General features: G+C 41.0%; 1 protein-coding gene across 3 annotated transcripts in view; it reads right to left on the bottom strand.

Annotated features, from left to right (window-relative positions):
* Window positions 1-6,925: 6,925 nt before the first annotated feature.
* Window positions 6,926-15,810, bottom strand: part of LAMA2 (laminin subunit alpha 2) — a 455,577-nt gene continuing 446,692 nt past the window's right edge. For all 3 annotated transcript variants that reach the window (XM_073337269.1, XM_073337270.1, XM_073337271.1), the window contains 5 exons: window positions 13,629-13,784; window positions 11,774-11,927; window positions 11,330-11,460; window positions 10,272-10,494; window positions 6,926-7,254 (listed from right to left, as the gene is read on the bottom strand). In XM_073337269.1, the coding sequence (XP_073193370.1) occupies window positions 7,097-7,254; window positions 10,272-10,494; window positions 11,330-11,460; window positions 11,774-11,927; window positions 13,629-13,784 (822 nt within the window). In that variant the 3' untranslated portion in view covers window positions 6,926-7,096. The remainder of the gene's footprint in view (window positions 7,255-10,271; window positions 10,495-11,329; window positions 11,461-11,773; window positions 11,928-13,628; window positions 13,785-15,810) is intronic.

Here is a 15,810-nt window from a genome sequence, read left to right as displayed (position 1 = left end):
AAATACCAATTTACGTTTATTATAAATATTTTGGGATGTTTTTCTACATTTTCAAATACATTTATGTCAATTTCAGCACAGAATACAAAGTGTACAGTGCTCACTTTTTATTGACAGGTTTCAGAGTAACAGCCGTGTTAGTCTGTATTCGCAAAAAGAAAAGGAGTACTTGTGGCACCTTAGAGACTAACCAATTTATTTGAGCATAAGCTTTCATGAGCTACAGCTCACTTCATCGGATGCATACTGTGGAAAGTATAGAAGATCTTTTTATACACACAAAGCATGAAAAAATGGGTGTTTACCACTACAAAAGGTTTTCTCTCCCCCCACCGCACTCTCCTGCTGGTAATCGCTTATCTAAAGTGATCACTCTCCTTACAATGTGTATGATAATCAAGGTGGGCCATTTCCAGCACAAATCCAGGGTTTAACAAGAACATCTGGGGGGGGGGGGTTAGGAAAAAACAAGGGGAAATAGGTTACCTTGCATAATGACTTAGCCACTCCCAGTCTCTATTCAAGCCTAAGTTAATTGTATCCAATTTGCAAAAGAATTCCAATTCAACAGTCTCTCGCTGGAGTCTGGTTTTGAAGTTTTTTTGTTGTAATATCGCAACTTTCATGTCTGTAACCACGTGACCGGAGAGATTGAAGTGTTCTCCGACTGGTTTATGAATGTTATAATTCTTGACATCTGATTTGTGTCCATTTATTCTTTTATGTAGAGACTGTCCAGTTTGACCAATGTACATGGCAGAGGGGCATTGCTGGCACATGATGGCATATATCACATTGGTGGATGCGCAGGTGAACGAGCCTCTGATAGTGTGGCTGATGTTATTAGGCCCTGTGATGGTGTCCCCTGAATAGATATGTGGGCACAGTTGGCAACGGGCTTTGTTGCAAGGATAGGTTCCTGGGTTAGTGGTTCTGTTGTGTGGTATGTGGTTGCTGGTGAGTATTTGCTTCAGGTTGCGGGGCTGTCTGTAGGCAAGGACTGGCCTGTCTCCCAAGATTTGTGAGAGTGTTGGGTCATCCTTCAGGATAGGTTGTAGATCCTTAATAATGCGTTGGAGGGGTTTTAGTTGGGGGCTGAAGGTGACGGCTAGTGGCGTTCTGTTATTTTCTTTGTTAGGCCTGTTCTGTAGTAGGTGACTTCTGGGAACTCTTCTGGCTCTATCAGTCTGTTTCTTCACTTCCGCAGGTGGGTATTGTAGTTGTAAGAATGCTTGATAGAGATCTTGTAGGTGTTTGTCTCTGTCTGAGGGGTTGGAGCAAATGCGGTTGTATCGCAGAGCTTGGCTGTAGACAGTGGATCGTGTGGTGTGGTCAGGGTGAAAGCTGGAGGCATATAGGTAGGAATAGCGGTCAGTAGGTTTCCGGTATAGGGTGGTGTGTATGTGACCATCGTTTATTAGCACTGTAGTGTCCAGTAAGTGGATCTCTTGTGTGGACTGGACCAGGCTGAGGTTGATGGTGGGATGGAAATTGTTGAAATCATGGTGGAATTCCTCAAGGGCTTCTTTTCCATGGGTCCAGATGATGAAGATGTCATCAATATAGCGCAAGTAGAGTAGGGGCGTTAGGGAACGAGAGCTGAGGAAGCGTTGTTCTAAGTCAGCCATAAAAATGTTGGCATACTGTGGGGCCATGCGGGTACCCATAGCAGTGCCGCTGATTTGAAGGTATACATTGTCCCCAAATGTAAAATAGTTATGGGTAAGGACAAAGTCACAAAGTTCAGCCACCAGGTTAGCCTTGACATTATCAGGGATAGTGTTCTTGACGGCTTGTAGTCCATCTTTGTGTGGAATGTTGGTGTAGAGGGCTTCTACATCCATAGTGGCCAGGATGGTGTTATCAGGAAGATCACCGATGGATTGTAGTTTCCTCAGGAAGTCAGTGGTGTCTCGAAGGTAACTGGGAGTGCTGGTAGCGTAGGGCCTGAGGAGGGAGTCTACATAGCCAGACAATCCTGCTGTCAGGGTGCCAATGCCTGAGATGATGGGGCGCCCAGGATTTCCAGGTTTATGGATCTTGGGTAGTAGATAGAATATCCCAGGTCGGGGTTCCAGGGGTGTGTCTGTGTGGATTTGATCTTGTGCTTTTTCAGGGAGTTTCTTGAGCAAATGGTGTAGTTTCTTTTGGTAACCCTCAGTGGGATCAGAGGGTAATGGCTTGTAGAAAGTGGTGTTGGAGAGCTGCCAAGCAGCCTCTTGTTCATATTCTTACCTATTCATGATGACAACAGCACCTCCTTTGTCAGCCTTTTTGATTATGATGTCAGAGTTGTTTCTGAGTCTGTGGATGGCATTGTGTTCTGCACGGCTGAGGTTGTGGGGCAAGTGATGTTGCTTTTCCACAATTTCAGCCCGTGCATGTCGGCGGAAGCACTCTATGTAGAAGTCCAGTCTGCTGTCTCGACCTTCAGGAGGAGTCCACCTAGAATCCTTCTTTTTGTAGTGCTGGTAGGGAGGTCTCTGTGGGTTAGTATGTTGTTCAGAGGTGTGTTGGAAATATTCCTTGAGTCGGAGATGTCGAAAATAGGATTCTAGGTCACCACAGAACTGTATCATGTTCGTGGGGCTGGAGGGGCAGAAGGAGAGGCCCCGAGACAGGACAGCTGCTTCTGCTGGGCTAAGAGTATAGTTGGACAGGTTAACAATATTGCTGGGTGGGTTGAGGGAACCATGGCTGTGGCCCCTTGTGGCATTTCCCCTTGTTTTTTCCTACCCCCGCCCCCCAGACGTTCTTGTTAAACCCTGGATTTGTGCTGGAAATGGCCCACCTTGATTATCATACACATTGTAAGGAGAGTGATCACTTTAGATTACCAGCAGGAGAGTGGGGTGGGGGGGAGAGAAAACCTTTTGTAGTGGTAAACACCCATTTTTTCATGCTTTGTGTGTATAAAAAGATCTTCTATATTTTCCACAGTATGCATCCGATGAAGTGAGCTGTAGCTCACGAAACCTTATGCTCACTTTATATTATTATTTTTGGTTACAAATATTAGCACTGTAAAAAAGATAAACAAAACAAATAGTATTTTTCAATTCACCTCATACAAGTACTGTAGTGTAGTCTCTTTACTGTGAAAGTACAATTTACAAATGTAGAATTATTATTTTTACATAACTGCACTCAAAACCAAAATAATGTCAAACTTTAGAGCCTACAAGACTGAGTGGTCTTACTACTTCTCCTTCCTTCTTCTTATTCAGCCAATCTCTAAGACAAATAAGTTTGTTTACATTTACGGGAGATAATGCTGCCAGCTTCTTATTATAATGTCACCAGAAAGTGAGAGCGGGCGTTCGCCTGGCACTGTTGTAGCTGGCGTCGTAAGGTATTTCCGTGCCAAATATGTTAAACATTCGTATGCCCCGTCATACTTCGACTGGTAGATTGCACTTTTGTTTATGTTCTTTACAGTGCAAATATTTGTAATCAATAATAATAATATAAAGTGAGCACTGCACACTTTGTATTCTGCATTGTAATTGAAATCAATATATTTGAAAATGTACCAAAACATCCAAAAAGTTTTATAATACATTTAAATTGGTATTCTATTATTTTTATCAGTGCAATTAAAATTGTGATTAATCATGATTAATTTTTTAAATAGTTTGACAGCCCTAATAAGGGCCTGTTAGGGATGAGATAAATCCCCTGTTCCTGCAACTGGATCCATGTGGGTGCAACTTTGCACCTGTGTGGAGTCCCAGGATGAGATGTTCCACTGGTGTAAACTGGCATAGCACCGCTGAGGTCAATGCAGTTACACCAGCTTACACTGGTTAAGAATCAGGCTCCCAGAGTTTGGCTATTTAAGGGACTTATATGGCCACCGTTACTGTAATATCTGAACACCTCACAATCTCTAATGTATTTATCGTCACACCACCTCTGTGAGGTGCTACAGGGAGGCCAAGAGTCAGGTTGACAAAGGTAGTTAGGTGCCTAAAGATGAACTTAGGGTCTTAGTGGGATTTCAGAAGTACCTAAGCAGGTCAGCTCCCCAACGCTCATTGAAATCCCTGGAATTTAATTCACGTAGGCACTTCTGAAATCCCACTTGGCACCATCTACATCAAACTGTTGCTCCAAATGTCTTGCCTAAAGTCATTCAAGATGTCCACAGTGGAACAAGGAATTGAACATGAGGTCTCCTGGGACCCAGGCTAGTACCCAAACCACTAGCCTGTCCTGCAGCTCTACTTGGAGCTAATCTATCTATGTGGAGCTGATTGAAGAATTGAGGCCTTAGACTGTATGAGTCCTGCCCACTTCGTATTTTAGCCCAGAATCATAATGAAAAGAACATTAGGAAATAAAACAACTGTAGAATCTTAACATCCTGGAGTCAGAGTCTGAGTCTCTTCTCTGGAAACCATTGTCAATTTTCCTGCCAATGCCAGCTAGAGGTACAGGAGGTGCCAGAATAACTTCTGAATAAAAGGGAGATGTGAGGCAATTTACTCCGCTTTATGGAATATTTTATACTACTGTACATCATATAAGTTAAAAACCTTGAAACTACAGATATCTACTTTCATTATTATTACAGCATTAATAAACACTGCAAACAAGTCTTAATAAAGACAGAAAAGCAGAAAGGACCATTTTAATTTGCATCCAAACAAATATCCCACTGGAAAAAAGGCAAAAAAGAAAAGTGGAGGAATCAAGTGCTAGAAAAGTGGTGCCATGTGCTCAAGAAAATAACTCTGCAGCCAAGGGAAAACTGTGAAGCTGTGTTATGTTGAGCTATGTGCAGTGCAGCCGTAGCTGTATCGGTCCCAGGATCTCAGAGAGACTAGGTGAGGGAATATCTTTTATTGGACCAACTTCTGTTGGTGAGAGAGACACGCTTTCGAGTTTACACAGAGCTCTTCCTCCGGTCTGGGAAAGGAACTCCCAGAGTCACAGCAACATTCAAAGTGGAACAGATTGTTTAGCGTAAGTAGTTAGCACATATTCTGAGGGACCATTCAAGGTACAGCGTTGAGATGTAATTCTGCAGTTGGTTTCCTTGGAACATAAAAAATACTTATTGGGGAAACTGATGGCAGGAGATTTCTCCCTAGGATTTTATTTCTTTGCTGAAAGTACACATTTTAGTTTTGGATGCATCATTTAGTTTATACTGGCTCCTGCACCAATTATGAAACATAGGATGTTTGCCTTTTGGTGTTTGAATAGAAATAGCATACCATATATATATATATACTCTGTGCCAAAAGGTGAACTAGTGTCATATTTTGCAGCATTTCAGCCATTTGAGGAAACGCTTTGTATTCTCCAATATGAATTACAATAGGGCAGTAATATATAGGCTGAATAATTCTGTCTTGTTTCAACAGCTGCTAAAGCACAGGAATATAGCATGAAACATTGTTAGCAGCTACTTAAAGATTTTTTTTAAAGGTCTGCACACGTGTGCTTACTTATGATTCATGAAGGAGGCAGAAAAGATTCCCTCCATATATAGACATATCAGAAATTCAGATCTTTTCTACCCTGGGTGACTGGAGAACGGTAGGTTTATAACATCAGAGATACCATGCAAATGATATCTGATTAGTTGACAAGGGAATTGATTATTTATTCTGTTTAAAGCCCTCCTTTTTGGTTTGCTTTTTCTTAAACTCAAACTTTTCAGAAATGGCTGGAAGAAAAACTATCTGAATGTTAAAATTTCAACACCACTGACTAGAGCTGGTAAGGAAAAGTACTTCATTTCCCATTACTTTTTTGTTAATGAAAATGTTTCATTTGCTGGATTTTTTAAATTTTTGCAAAATATGTTCAAGTTTTAATCAAAACCCCAGGCACCTGAAAACTGATTTTATTTTTGTTTTAAAAAAACCCATTTCTTTGTTTTCAGAAGTTTGATTTTCAATGAAAACCTGACAATTTTTGTCAAAAATGAAAAATTTCTGTCTCACCACGAAACACTTTTTTATCAAAAATCAAAACATTTTTGGGAAATATTGTCAACCAGCGCTATTCCTATCTCTCCATTTAAGAAATGAGGCATCTCACGATTGATCACTGACATCAGCCAGGCATCCTTTCAGTAAAATGAGGGAAAACGAGACTTGATGTTCCTGATATTTCTAAGCTAAAAAAACAGGCAAAAAGAAAAAAAAAGTTGTGTGTCTTTAAATGTACCTTTTAGGTCTTCTCTCAGTGTAATAAAGGAACAGAAATACAAAGCCCAGCACAAACCTATTTTCCCTATTGTATGCCATCTGCAAAGCACTGAATGTACAATTTGGCTCTTAGAAATTTGAAGGAATGTAAGTATGAAAATATATGAATACAAAGAGTTTCTTCAGATGTCTGAAGTGCTGCAATATACGGAAATATTTTTAGTTTTATTGGATACAAAAAGAAAATAAGGCTATTTTTTTCATGGACAGCAGGGAGCGTTGGATTCAGAAGGGATGCAAAATTAGGGCCACCCTAAAAACATGCTGCACAAGTTTCCAAAGCTACCACATTTCCATACTCTAAGGATTTAAGTTCAATATAGTCTTTGTAACAACGCACAAACTAAATAATCACACAGCATTGCCCCCAACCAGCAATGCTAAATGATCTTTGAACGGAACCAGTCCATTAATCCAAAGCAGAGTTTTCTGTTAAAAGCATTTTTAAAAAATGGGGCGTGGCCAAAACAAAATGGATTTTTGAAATGTTAACACACTTTTTTATATAAAGAGCATTCACACAGAAACACACGCACACACACGTCTCTCTATACTATACAGTCCCACTTATGAAAAACTATGGTGAACAATGCAATTTCAAACTACAGAAGAACAGCACAAAAGGTTAGAGTAATTTACTGCTTTATTCAGTTAAAGAAAGAAGAAATGAATGATTACTAATTTAATCTTCTTTTGGGAGCTACCTTGAAATAGAACCATTTAAATATAATCACAGACAGAACTCAAAATACTTGCACAAGGACATTTTATTATAAATGTACTGTAAGTAATGTATTTTTTTTTTTAAATGGAGGCACTTAAAACAATCAGAGGCATGTCAAAGTTGAATGACAGTGCTAGTTTCCAAAATGTTAGTTTGCAGGGCATGATAGAGGCTGAACTCCCTTCAGCTCCAAGGCTTTGCTGAAGCTAATCTCCTGAGATTTAGCAGTGCCTTTGGTGAGCTTCAGCAAGCGAATGCATCCTTTAAAACGGATATTTGTGGTCAGGCCAAACTGGTTCAGACCATCTGAAAAAACAAAACAAAACAAAAACTAATGTTGTTACCTCATTTTTCTTCTTCAAATCTCTTCTCCCACATGCATTCCCAAATATATATTCTTCACAATTTACTTGCTGCACTCTGTTCTGTAGCAGGAGAGTGGTTAAACCTCTAAGCACATTTGATAAATGCTCGATTTGGTGGCAACTATCTAATCGGTCTCTTTCTTCATCCACAATGTGCCACTGGCAAAATCAGAATGCATTTAAATCTTCCATTTAAATCACACAACTCAGTTCAGGTGATGTTCATGACATTAAATAAAACAGCCTTCAAACTTCCTGAGAGGTTCAAATGGCATTTTTTTCTACAGTAATAACAAATGGTATGCAGCAGGCAAATAATGGTTCTGTGTATCTGCAACTTGTAGTCTGTTTACATGTGGTAGAAAGGGTTTATCAGCATGAGCCTGGGATGGGTGCATTTACTCACAAGTAGCAAAGTTGTCAGGGCGACTTCTGCATCCCCAAAAGGCACATACTGTCTATTCTGTATGTGCTGCAGGTATCACAGAGAGGCTACCCTAGCAACGTTATGGAGAGACTATTTTTGGATTATATTTTGTATCTTTGTGTCTGTAAAGGCAAGGGCTTTAGCTACTCTGAGTCCAACGATACTGGGCTCGAATAGAGCCATAAAAACACTGAAAATGACCCCTAATAGCTTTTACATGCCTAAAAATGTCACAACTATAAAGTCTGCCATCTTGGGAACCCAGAAGGCTAGAAGTGAGTGCTAATCCCATTGGGAAGCTGAGACTCTCCTCTTCACAATTGTTTGAAGTTCCCAGCCTTGTTTCTCATCTGTCTTCTGAGTGAAGCAGCGGCCACAGGGAGCCAGTTGGGCTGCCTAGCCTTAGTGCAAGACAGGGCTTCACAGGGACATTACAACATCAGTGGAGGATTGAGCACAGCTGAGCTCTGTTTCACTACAAACCCTCCCCTACCCCAAAACTCTGACCCCTCCTTCTTCTTACACGGGGGATGTGTGTGTGTGTGGCGCGGCAGGGCAGGGAGGGAGACAGTTGTTGGTGCAGGAGGCAATGAGAGTTGACCTCAACAACTTTCCACTGGTGGAAAATTCCCCTGCCCAAGGGAATTCTCCACTAGCCAATTTCAGATGATTTAATGAAGCATAAAGCAACCTCAGTGGAGTGTTGAATCTGGATCCCATGATAATGGACGTTAAATTTGTGACATATGTACACACTGAAAAGCTGCCACTGGTCTTGGACTGAATCTTGTCTGTTCTGTGCCTCAGGTGAGGATAAATTGGGACAATTCCACATTTGGAGGAAGACAAAACATTTCTCTGGCAGGCTGAACAAAAAGAGGCAGGTGCGCGAGACAGTTGAGGTGTTTGGAATGTTAGAATAAACCCCGGGGGAAATGGATTAATCAACAGAAGGAGGAGAGATGGTCAAAGGTGCATGATACATTATTTATCGCATGGATCCACAATTTAGCATGCAGCTTTAACTCAGTTCATGGGTATCATTCCAACGCAAGTGGTGTGGATTTGTTTTATACAGACTGCTGTGTTACACCTGATTGCACTTCTTTTGCCTAAATGCAGCTCATAACTCATTATGCATGCCCCTGGAAACTTTCCTTTAGTGCCAGTTCTTAAATTAGAGTCTAAGGATTGCTGTAAAAACAGCCTCTGATGGCCAGAAGCTGGGAATGGGTGACAGGGGATGGATGACTTGACAATTACCTGTTCTGTTCATTCCCTCTGAGGCACCTGGCACTGGCCACTGTCAGAAGACAGGATACTGGGCTAAGTGGACCTTTGATCTGACCCAGTATGGCTGTTCTTATGTAAAAATACCACAACACCGGGAACACCTTTATGGCACAACATTCATTCCAAATTCGGCCAGCGTGGCAGAGCCTGGCTTTCTCTTACATATCAAACAATACAGGAAAAACATCAGAAAACATTTGGAGAGACTGAAAGCTAAGTGTTACTGGATACATTGTATTGCATCAATTAGAATGGAGAAAAAATGCAAAGAAAATAATTCAGAGCTCAGTGCAATGCTCCCGGACATCAATGAGAGGCCTTCTATTGACTTCAATGGACACTGCAATAGGCACCCTTATCTGGTGTTTAGTTCTCTCTGTTCACAAGCTAGTATAAAACAGCACTAGGAGTGCTACAAAATTAGTAAAAAAAACCCAATACTATGAGCATTTTACAAATTTCAGACATTTGATTTTCAAGATTAAATTATTCCTCAAATAATTCTTGTTTATTTGTTTGTTTGTGAACAGTTAGTTGTGAATATTCACTATCAGCAGAGTAAGTATAAAGGCCTCTTGTAGCGTTTACCTCATCTCTGGATCCTTTCACCCATGCAAGAAATAACTTTTCTGGGGCTCATTAAAATACCTCTGAAGAGTAATGTTTGTTTTGCCTTTAAAAATAAACCAGATTGCACCAAATGGGAAATATTTGCAAAACAGTCCTGAGGGAGGACAGCTCGTTCCCCACATCCCCTAAATCAACGTTCACAGGCTGAGCTCTGTGCTATATGATTAATACACTCAGCCTACCTTTTTTTCTATGTAAACATTTTTGGCAGTTCAGGTTTGTCAAATGCTGTTGATGTTGCCTTGGCTATGAAAAAGTGTTTTTGTTGAAATGTGAAAAGAAAGGCGGAGAGTCTTTTTGCTCCTCTCTGCAAATGCACACACTCCCTCGGCTAGAGGGTTTATGATAGGTTCAAGGGAAAAAGAACTAGAGGCTTTCTTAGCTGAAATATTGGCAGTGCATGACTGAAATTCAGTGCTGCAGAGCTCCTGTTATTCAAAGGCACAAGAATGAAATCTAGATAACTGTACTGTAGAGAAGTTTGGATATTCACAACCATACTATCGCCATTGATATTAGTGTGTGAAACTGAACTATATTTAAGACATTGGCAACGCATCATTACTAGAGAGTGTGACTAATGCCCTGTTTGTGTGTTGGACACTCACCAGGATATCCTCCAACAAAGACAGGATCATTAGTGTCCGCAGAACTGGAGACTCCATTTGGGCTGCTCCCATCCACCTGATTCCCATCCACAGTCAATTCTAAGCGGTGCTTCATCTTGTTTGCAGTAACCTTGTGCCACTGTCCATCACACAAGCTGCCTGGTTTGTCAGGCTCGTAGATGGCAGAGAATCTGCCTGCACCATTATCCACATGGAACATCAGCTAGAGAATGTATCATGAAAGAGCAGGGAAAAGGACTAGTTATCAAAATAATAATTATCCAGAACATGGTGCTCTAGTTTTCATCAAATCTGTTCTTCCCAAAAGCTATGTATAGATTTAGAATAAATGTAGAGTTAAACATGAAGTGTCTTCTTATTACATTTCTAAATCAACACAAGACAGCTTAGCTCCATTGTGTTTATTTCCATCACCAGAATTTAATAACTATGACTCTGATCCTGCATCCAGTTCTGTGTGGGTGGATCCTTGCACCCATAAAGAATCCCACAAAAGTCAACAGAGCTCACTTGTGTAGATCCATGTGTAGCACTGGGGCCTAGGTTAGCAGGAATGTGCAAAGCTGTGGGCATGGTTTGCCACATTTCTGTTGTGAAACTGTATAAGGACAAAAAAAAGTAGGTTTTGTGTGGGTCTTATACAAAACAGAGCTATTTACTTTTATGTGCAGCTGAGTGGTTGATTAAACTATGTACCAAAATTGAGTTACACACACAAGGGACTGATATTCATGACATGACAGATACAGTGCCCCCAACTTTGCACACTCCTGCTAACATAGGCCCAATGCTGTAATGCAGGAAACACAGCAGTGTTGCAGAATAACATGTTAGGATATTTTAGCAAAACTAGACGTGTCAGACAAATTTGGAAGGGGAAAGACTGACTGGCATATAGGGGGCTGTGATCTTGACTGAGATGACTTGACACTAAATCAGAGTTTAAACTTGTTCATACAGTTTAAAACACACAAATGCACTACAGATATCCAGAAATGTATCTGATGATGCCCTCACTGCAAAATGCCTTCACTCACTTTTTCATCTACCAGCTCGATGCCGAGTCCATCCATTTTTTGGCTGCTGATTCCGAGCAGAACACCATCCATTCGAGTAGTACGGAATTCAAACTCCACTAGTAGGTCTGTTCCCACTTTATATGTTCCAACTGGGGAGTGGAAAACATACAGTGATACATTTAGAAAAAGAGCTACAGTATTATTTAGTCCAACTGAAATCGAGTGTAAAATAGTAGCTCATGGTACCAGTTCATAATATGAGATCTTGCTAAAAATACACAAGATCAAACACCAGGCATAACGTTTAAACATGCTGAATGGGATTCTGAAAAGTGCTCAGAGTCAGAGCTGGCCTAACTCTGCTTCCACGGAAGTCGATGGGGCTTAGGCAATGCTGATTGCCTTTGAAAATCCCACTTGCTATAATGGTCTTTTAGCACTAGTAAAATTGTAGTTTATTACCTGTTTTGGCAAAGCCTGTTCCATCAAAGAATGTTCCTTTCTCTGCATTGGTAAAGCATTTGCCAACATTGAAGCTGGAGGTTGGATTATCCAGGTCAACAGAAGCCTCTGTCATCTTAAAATTTCTGATGCAACCATCAATGCTGTAAGTAACCTTGGTGCAATGTTCAAACAGAGAATGTTGTAATGAAAAACAAGCAGAAATGCTGGTATGGAAAGGCTCAATTATGGCATCAGAAAGTATCCCTTCTTTCGATTCTGTGTTTTGCTGCTGGATGTGTGGAGCTGAATGAGTCTTGAACTTTACATGGCTAATCCACAATATCTGATTAAAATAAGAATCTAATCTCCATCACACTACTGACTAATTAGGTTGCTTTTCTGAAATTCTAGGGATCAGATCTCACAAAATGGAGTTATATCTCTTTGGCTTAATGGAAGGGGCATAAAATAATGCACTGCATAATGAAACATAGAAAATTGCAGAGGTAATGCAGAAATGTAATGGCCCATACTTTAGTTCTGTAATTGAATAGAGTCCGTACTTTCTAGTTAAGCCAGTGGACAAAGGCATGGAGATAACTTGTAACATTACTACATTTTTTGTTTATCATTCCATTGAGTGGCTAATCTTACATATTAAAGCTGTGCTTATATTGGGCCACATCCTTCTAAATGTGGTACTCCTGCTTAAGTGAATGGAAGTTTTACATAAATACTTAAGGCATCATATGGCCCTCCATATAAACTTATCTATTACAATTGTATGATTGTAGCTAAGATATTATTTGCAGGCTTTTCTTGCATCTTTATCAGTGTTTTACAATTTAATAAGGCTTCACTATGAGAGCTAGGTATTATTATTATATTATTATTATTACTAGTATGCTGCTCGTTGGATGACCTATAAAGGAAGAAGCAGCAGGGATTGCACTGAGTCTGTGTAGCTGGTGTGACGTATTAGCACTTTTCCCCCCTCCCGTCTCAGATAATGTCTCTTTCCTTTGATGCTGGATGCTGTGCAGAGCAGCATTTCCTCTCTCTTCCCTGAAGGAGGCCTGGGAGTCCACCCACCTACTGGACAACTGGTGCTGGCAGAGGTTGGGGAGAGGAAGCTCAGGAGCATGGAGGGCCTACAGGCTCTAAAGAAAGCCCTTGGCCCAGTGGTGCTGGAACAGGGGGTGCTGCCACACCCCTTGAAGTAGTAATAACAAACACCAAATACATGGTTTCTATCATCAGCACCCCCACTATAAAAATTGTTCCAGCTCTGCCTTGGCTGATGCTGGAGTGTGATAATATTGGGAAAATGAATGGTAAATGTCAAACACACACTTCAAAGGACAAAAGTGCGCACACACACATACATTTGGTGTGAGGGGGAAGGAGAGAATGAGAAAAAACACAAACACACAGAGATTGTGGGGAAAGGAGAAGGAGGCAGACATTGAGGAGGGAAGAGAGGTACACACACACATTGGGAGAAATCTTGCTCTCAGTAATACCCATGTAAGTCTCTTAAGACCACTGATTTCAATGGAATTTCTAAAACCTTTCCAGTTTTATTTGTATTTTCTTTGCACAATCTTTTATATAAGAAATCCTTATTCACTGGGGAATTGTAAGGGTCCAGGACTGTAAAGCTTTTCCCTCTCCCCACAGTAATGACTATGGGCCAGTTTCAATTCTTTGTACTGACTGTATTCTAACCCAGGTCCTTCCAACTACTTAAAGAAGAATTGGATAGGCCCTTTTATCCATTTGCCTTTATATTTTGGAAGAGAAATGTAAATGGTGATACCGGCCAACACATATTTAAAGACTGTGAAATAGCTTATTAAACTTTCTTCCTTACTGGACCGATTCTTCGAGTTGTATAGTTAATGGGCAATCCTCCGACATACAGCATCCCCACAACATCCAAGATATCGGCCTTCTTGGGGCTGGTGGTCCTGTTTGCAACACCATCTACTAAAAGGATTCCTTCTTGCTTGGTTCGAAATATTTTTACCTAGAAATAAGACATAAATATAGCACATTAGTGAGAGGTTTCTGGTACCAGACAACCCTGGAGCAAAGGATGCTTTTCAAAGTGCAACTTCAGATTTCCACCTTAAGTCAAATAAAACTTCCTCTATGTAAAGAATAAGGCAGACAATATTATTCCTACTTATTATTTGTATTGCTGTAGTGCCTAGAACACCACCCCCATGGACCAGAACACCACAGTTCTATGTGTTGCACAACCACAGAACTAAATTTTTAATTCAAATATGCCAGGAAGCATCATGAGTTTTAGTACTAGAATTACTAAAAGTACAGGGGATGCCATTTGAAAACTCAGTGTTTGCCTCACTAAAGTGATAGCAGTTCTGCTCCATCTCTTCTTCTATCTATAGAAAGATCCCATGCTAACTGCAAGCATTTGGGATGGTAAATGTTGACTTTTTAATGGCATCCACTGTAAAGGTTTATTACAGCACATATTTAAGAACTATATCCCATGACTGAGTTTCTTGTTCCTTTAGCTTATACTTGCTACAGATCATAGTTCAGGATGGAGTACATGTAACACACACGGGCTTAATAAGATTCCTATTCAGACAAATAGGACGTGTCTCATATGGAGGAACAACAATTGCTGAGGAGTTGTTCAAGCTTTGCCCATAACTACTGCTAAACCACTCTCTCCAAAGATATATATTAGAGTCCCCAGTGACTTCTGCAGCAGTGCTTCTGTGTATTAAGAGGACTAAATGTCTTGTACAGTATACGTGCTAGCTAAACTAAGGTAACATTTTTAAAGCGCCCTGGTGATGATAATGATGCTAGTGACCCTCGATTTCAAGGACAACGTTGACAATCATAGTTTGTACTAATGGGCCTTCACGTGACTCCATAGACCAATTTGGGAAGAACATTTACCACACTGGGCACAGAGCCATTTGCCTAGTTGTGGTGATTGAGTTGCACTTTGTTTGTGTGCTTCAAGCTGCTCAACTTGATTCTTCTCAAAGTCCTGGATGCCCACCCTTACCGTGCGGTGCCATGCAATACGATCAACTACCAGTAGCTCAAAGGTCAAGTCAGAATTTTTTTTTCCTCACATGTTGTTTCAGGGTGTCTTTGAAGTAATTCATCTGCTGTCCATGTTTACAATTGCTGGAGCTTAATTTGGAATATGACGGGTTTAGATAAACGGGTCTCAGGCATACAAATTACATGGGCAGTCTACCTCATTTGGGTGCAGATCGAATGAGTCTTGAAGCTGACTGAACCAGATGTCAGGATCCCAACAAGGGCAGTGAGGACCAAGGGTCAGAGAAGGGGCAAATCTGACACTGGGAACAATGGAGGAATTCGGAGTCAAGTTCCAGGCCAGGTCAAGTTCAAAGGTCAGAGTCTGAGTCAGGTTTCAGGGGCTAAGTCAGGAGATGAAGTCCAAGTCAAGCCAAGGTCAAAGCCAGGAGTTCAGGATCAAGGAGCAGAAATGGTTGTGGCAGCTACAGAAGATCTGGGCTGTTGCCTAGACTCTTCCTGGAACATCCCTTAGGTCTGTATAGAATGGAGAGCCAATTAGGAGCCATGAGGCTGCTGCCTATCAGACCCCTTGATGCAGGACTTGTCCACAGTATGACATGGGGTCATGGAGCTCAAGTAGGTTACATCTGTTACTGGGTGGCAACATGGCAATGTCCCCAGCCTGGCAGGCCTGGGTTCTACACACAGGAGATCTAACACCAGCTTTTTCCAGGACTTCCATGTTGAAATCATGGTCCTGCCCTTTGATGTCAAGCAATTGTCATAGGTGTTGCAAGTGGAAACTGTGAAGTTTTTTATTATGCTCTTGATAACAGGTCTATGGTTTGGACCCATAGAGCAATGTCATGAGGCAACAGCATTATAGGCTTTGACTTTTGTTTGTAGACAGATTTCACATTGCTTCCAGATTTGGTGATGGAGACAACCATATGCAGCGCTGGCTTACTTGATTCATACATCCACTTTGTGGTTGATTGTCGCTTTGTTGTTCAACG

This window comes from Lepidochelys kempii, chromosome 3 (assembly GCF_965140265.1).
Source record: "Lepidochelys kempii isolate rLepKem1 chromosome 3, rLepKem1.hap2, whole genome shotgun sequence".
NCBI lineage: Eukaryota > Metazoa > Chordata > Testudines > Cheloniidae > Lepidochelys > Lepidochelys kempii.
Note: the sequence above shows the minus strand (reverse complement) of the source record. Positions and strands in the feature narration are given on the sequence as shown.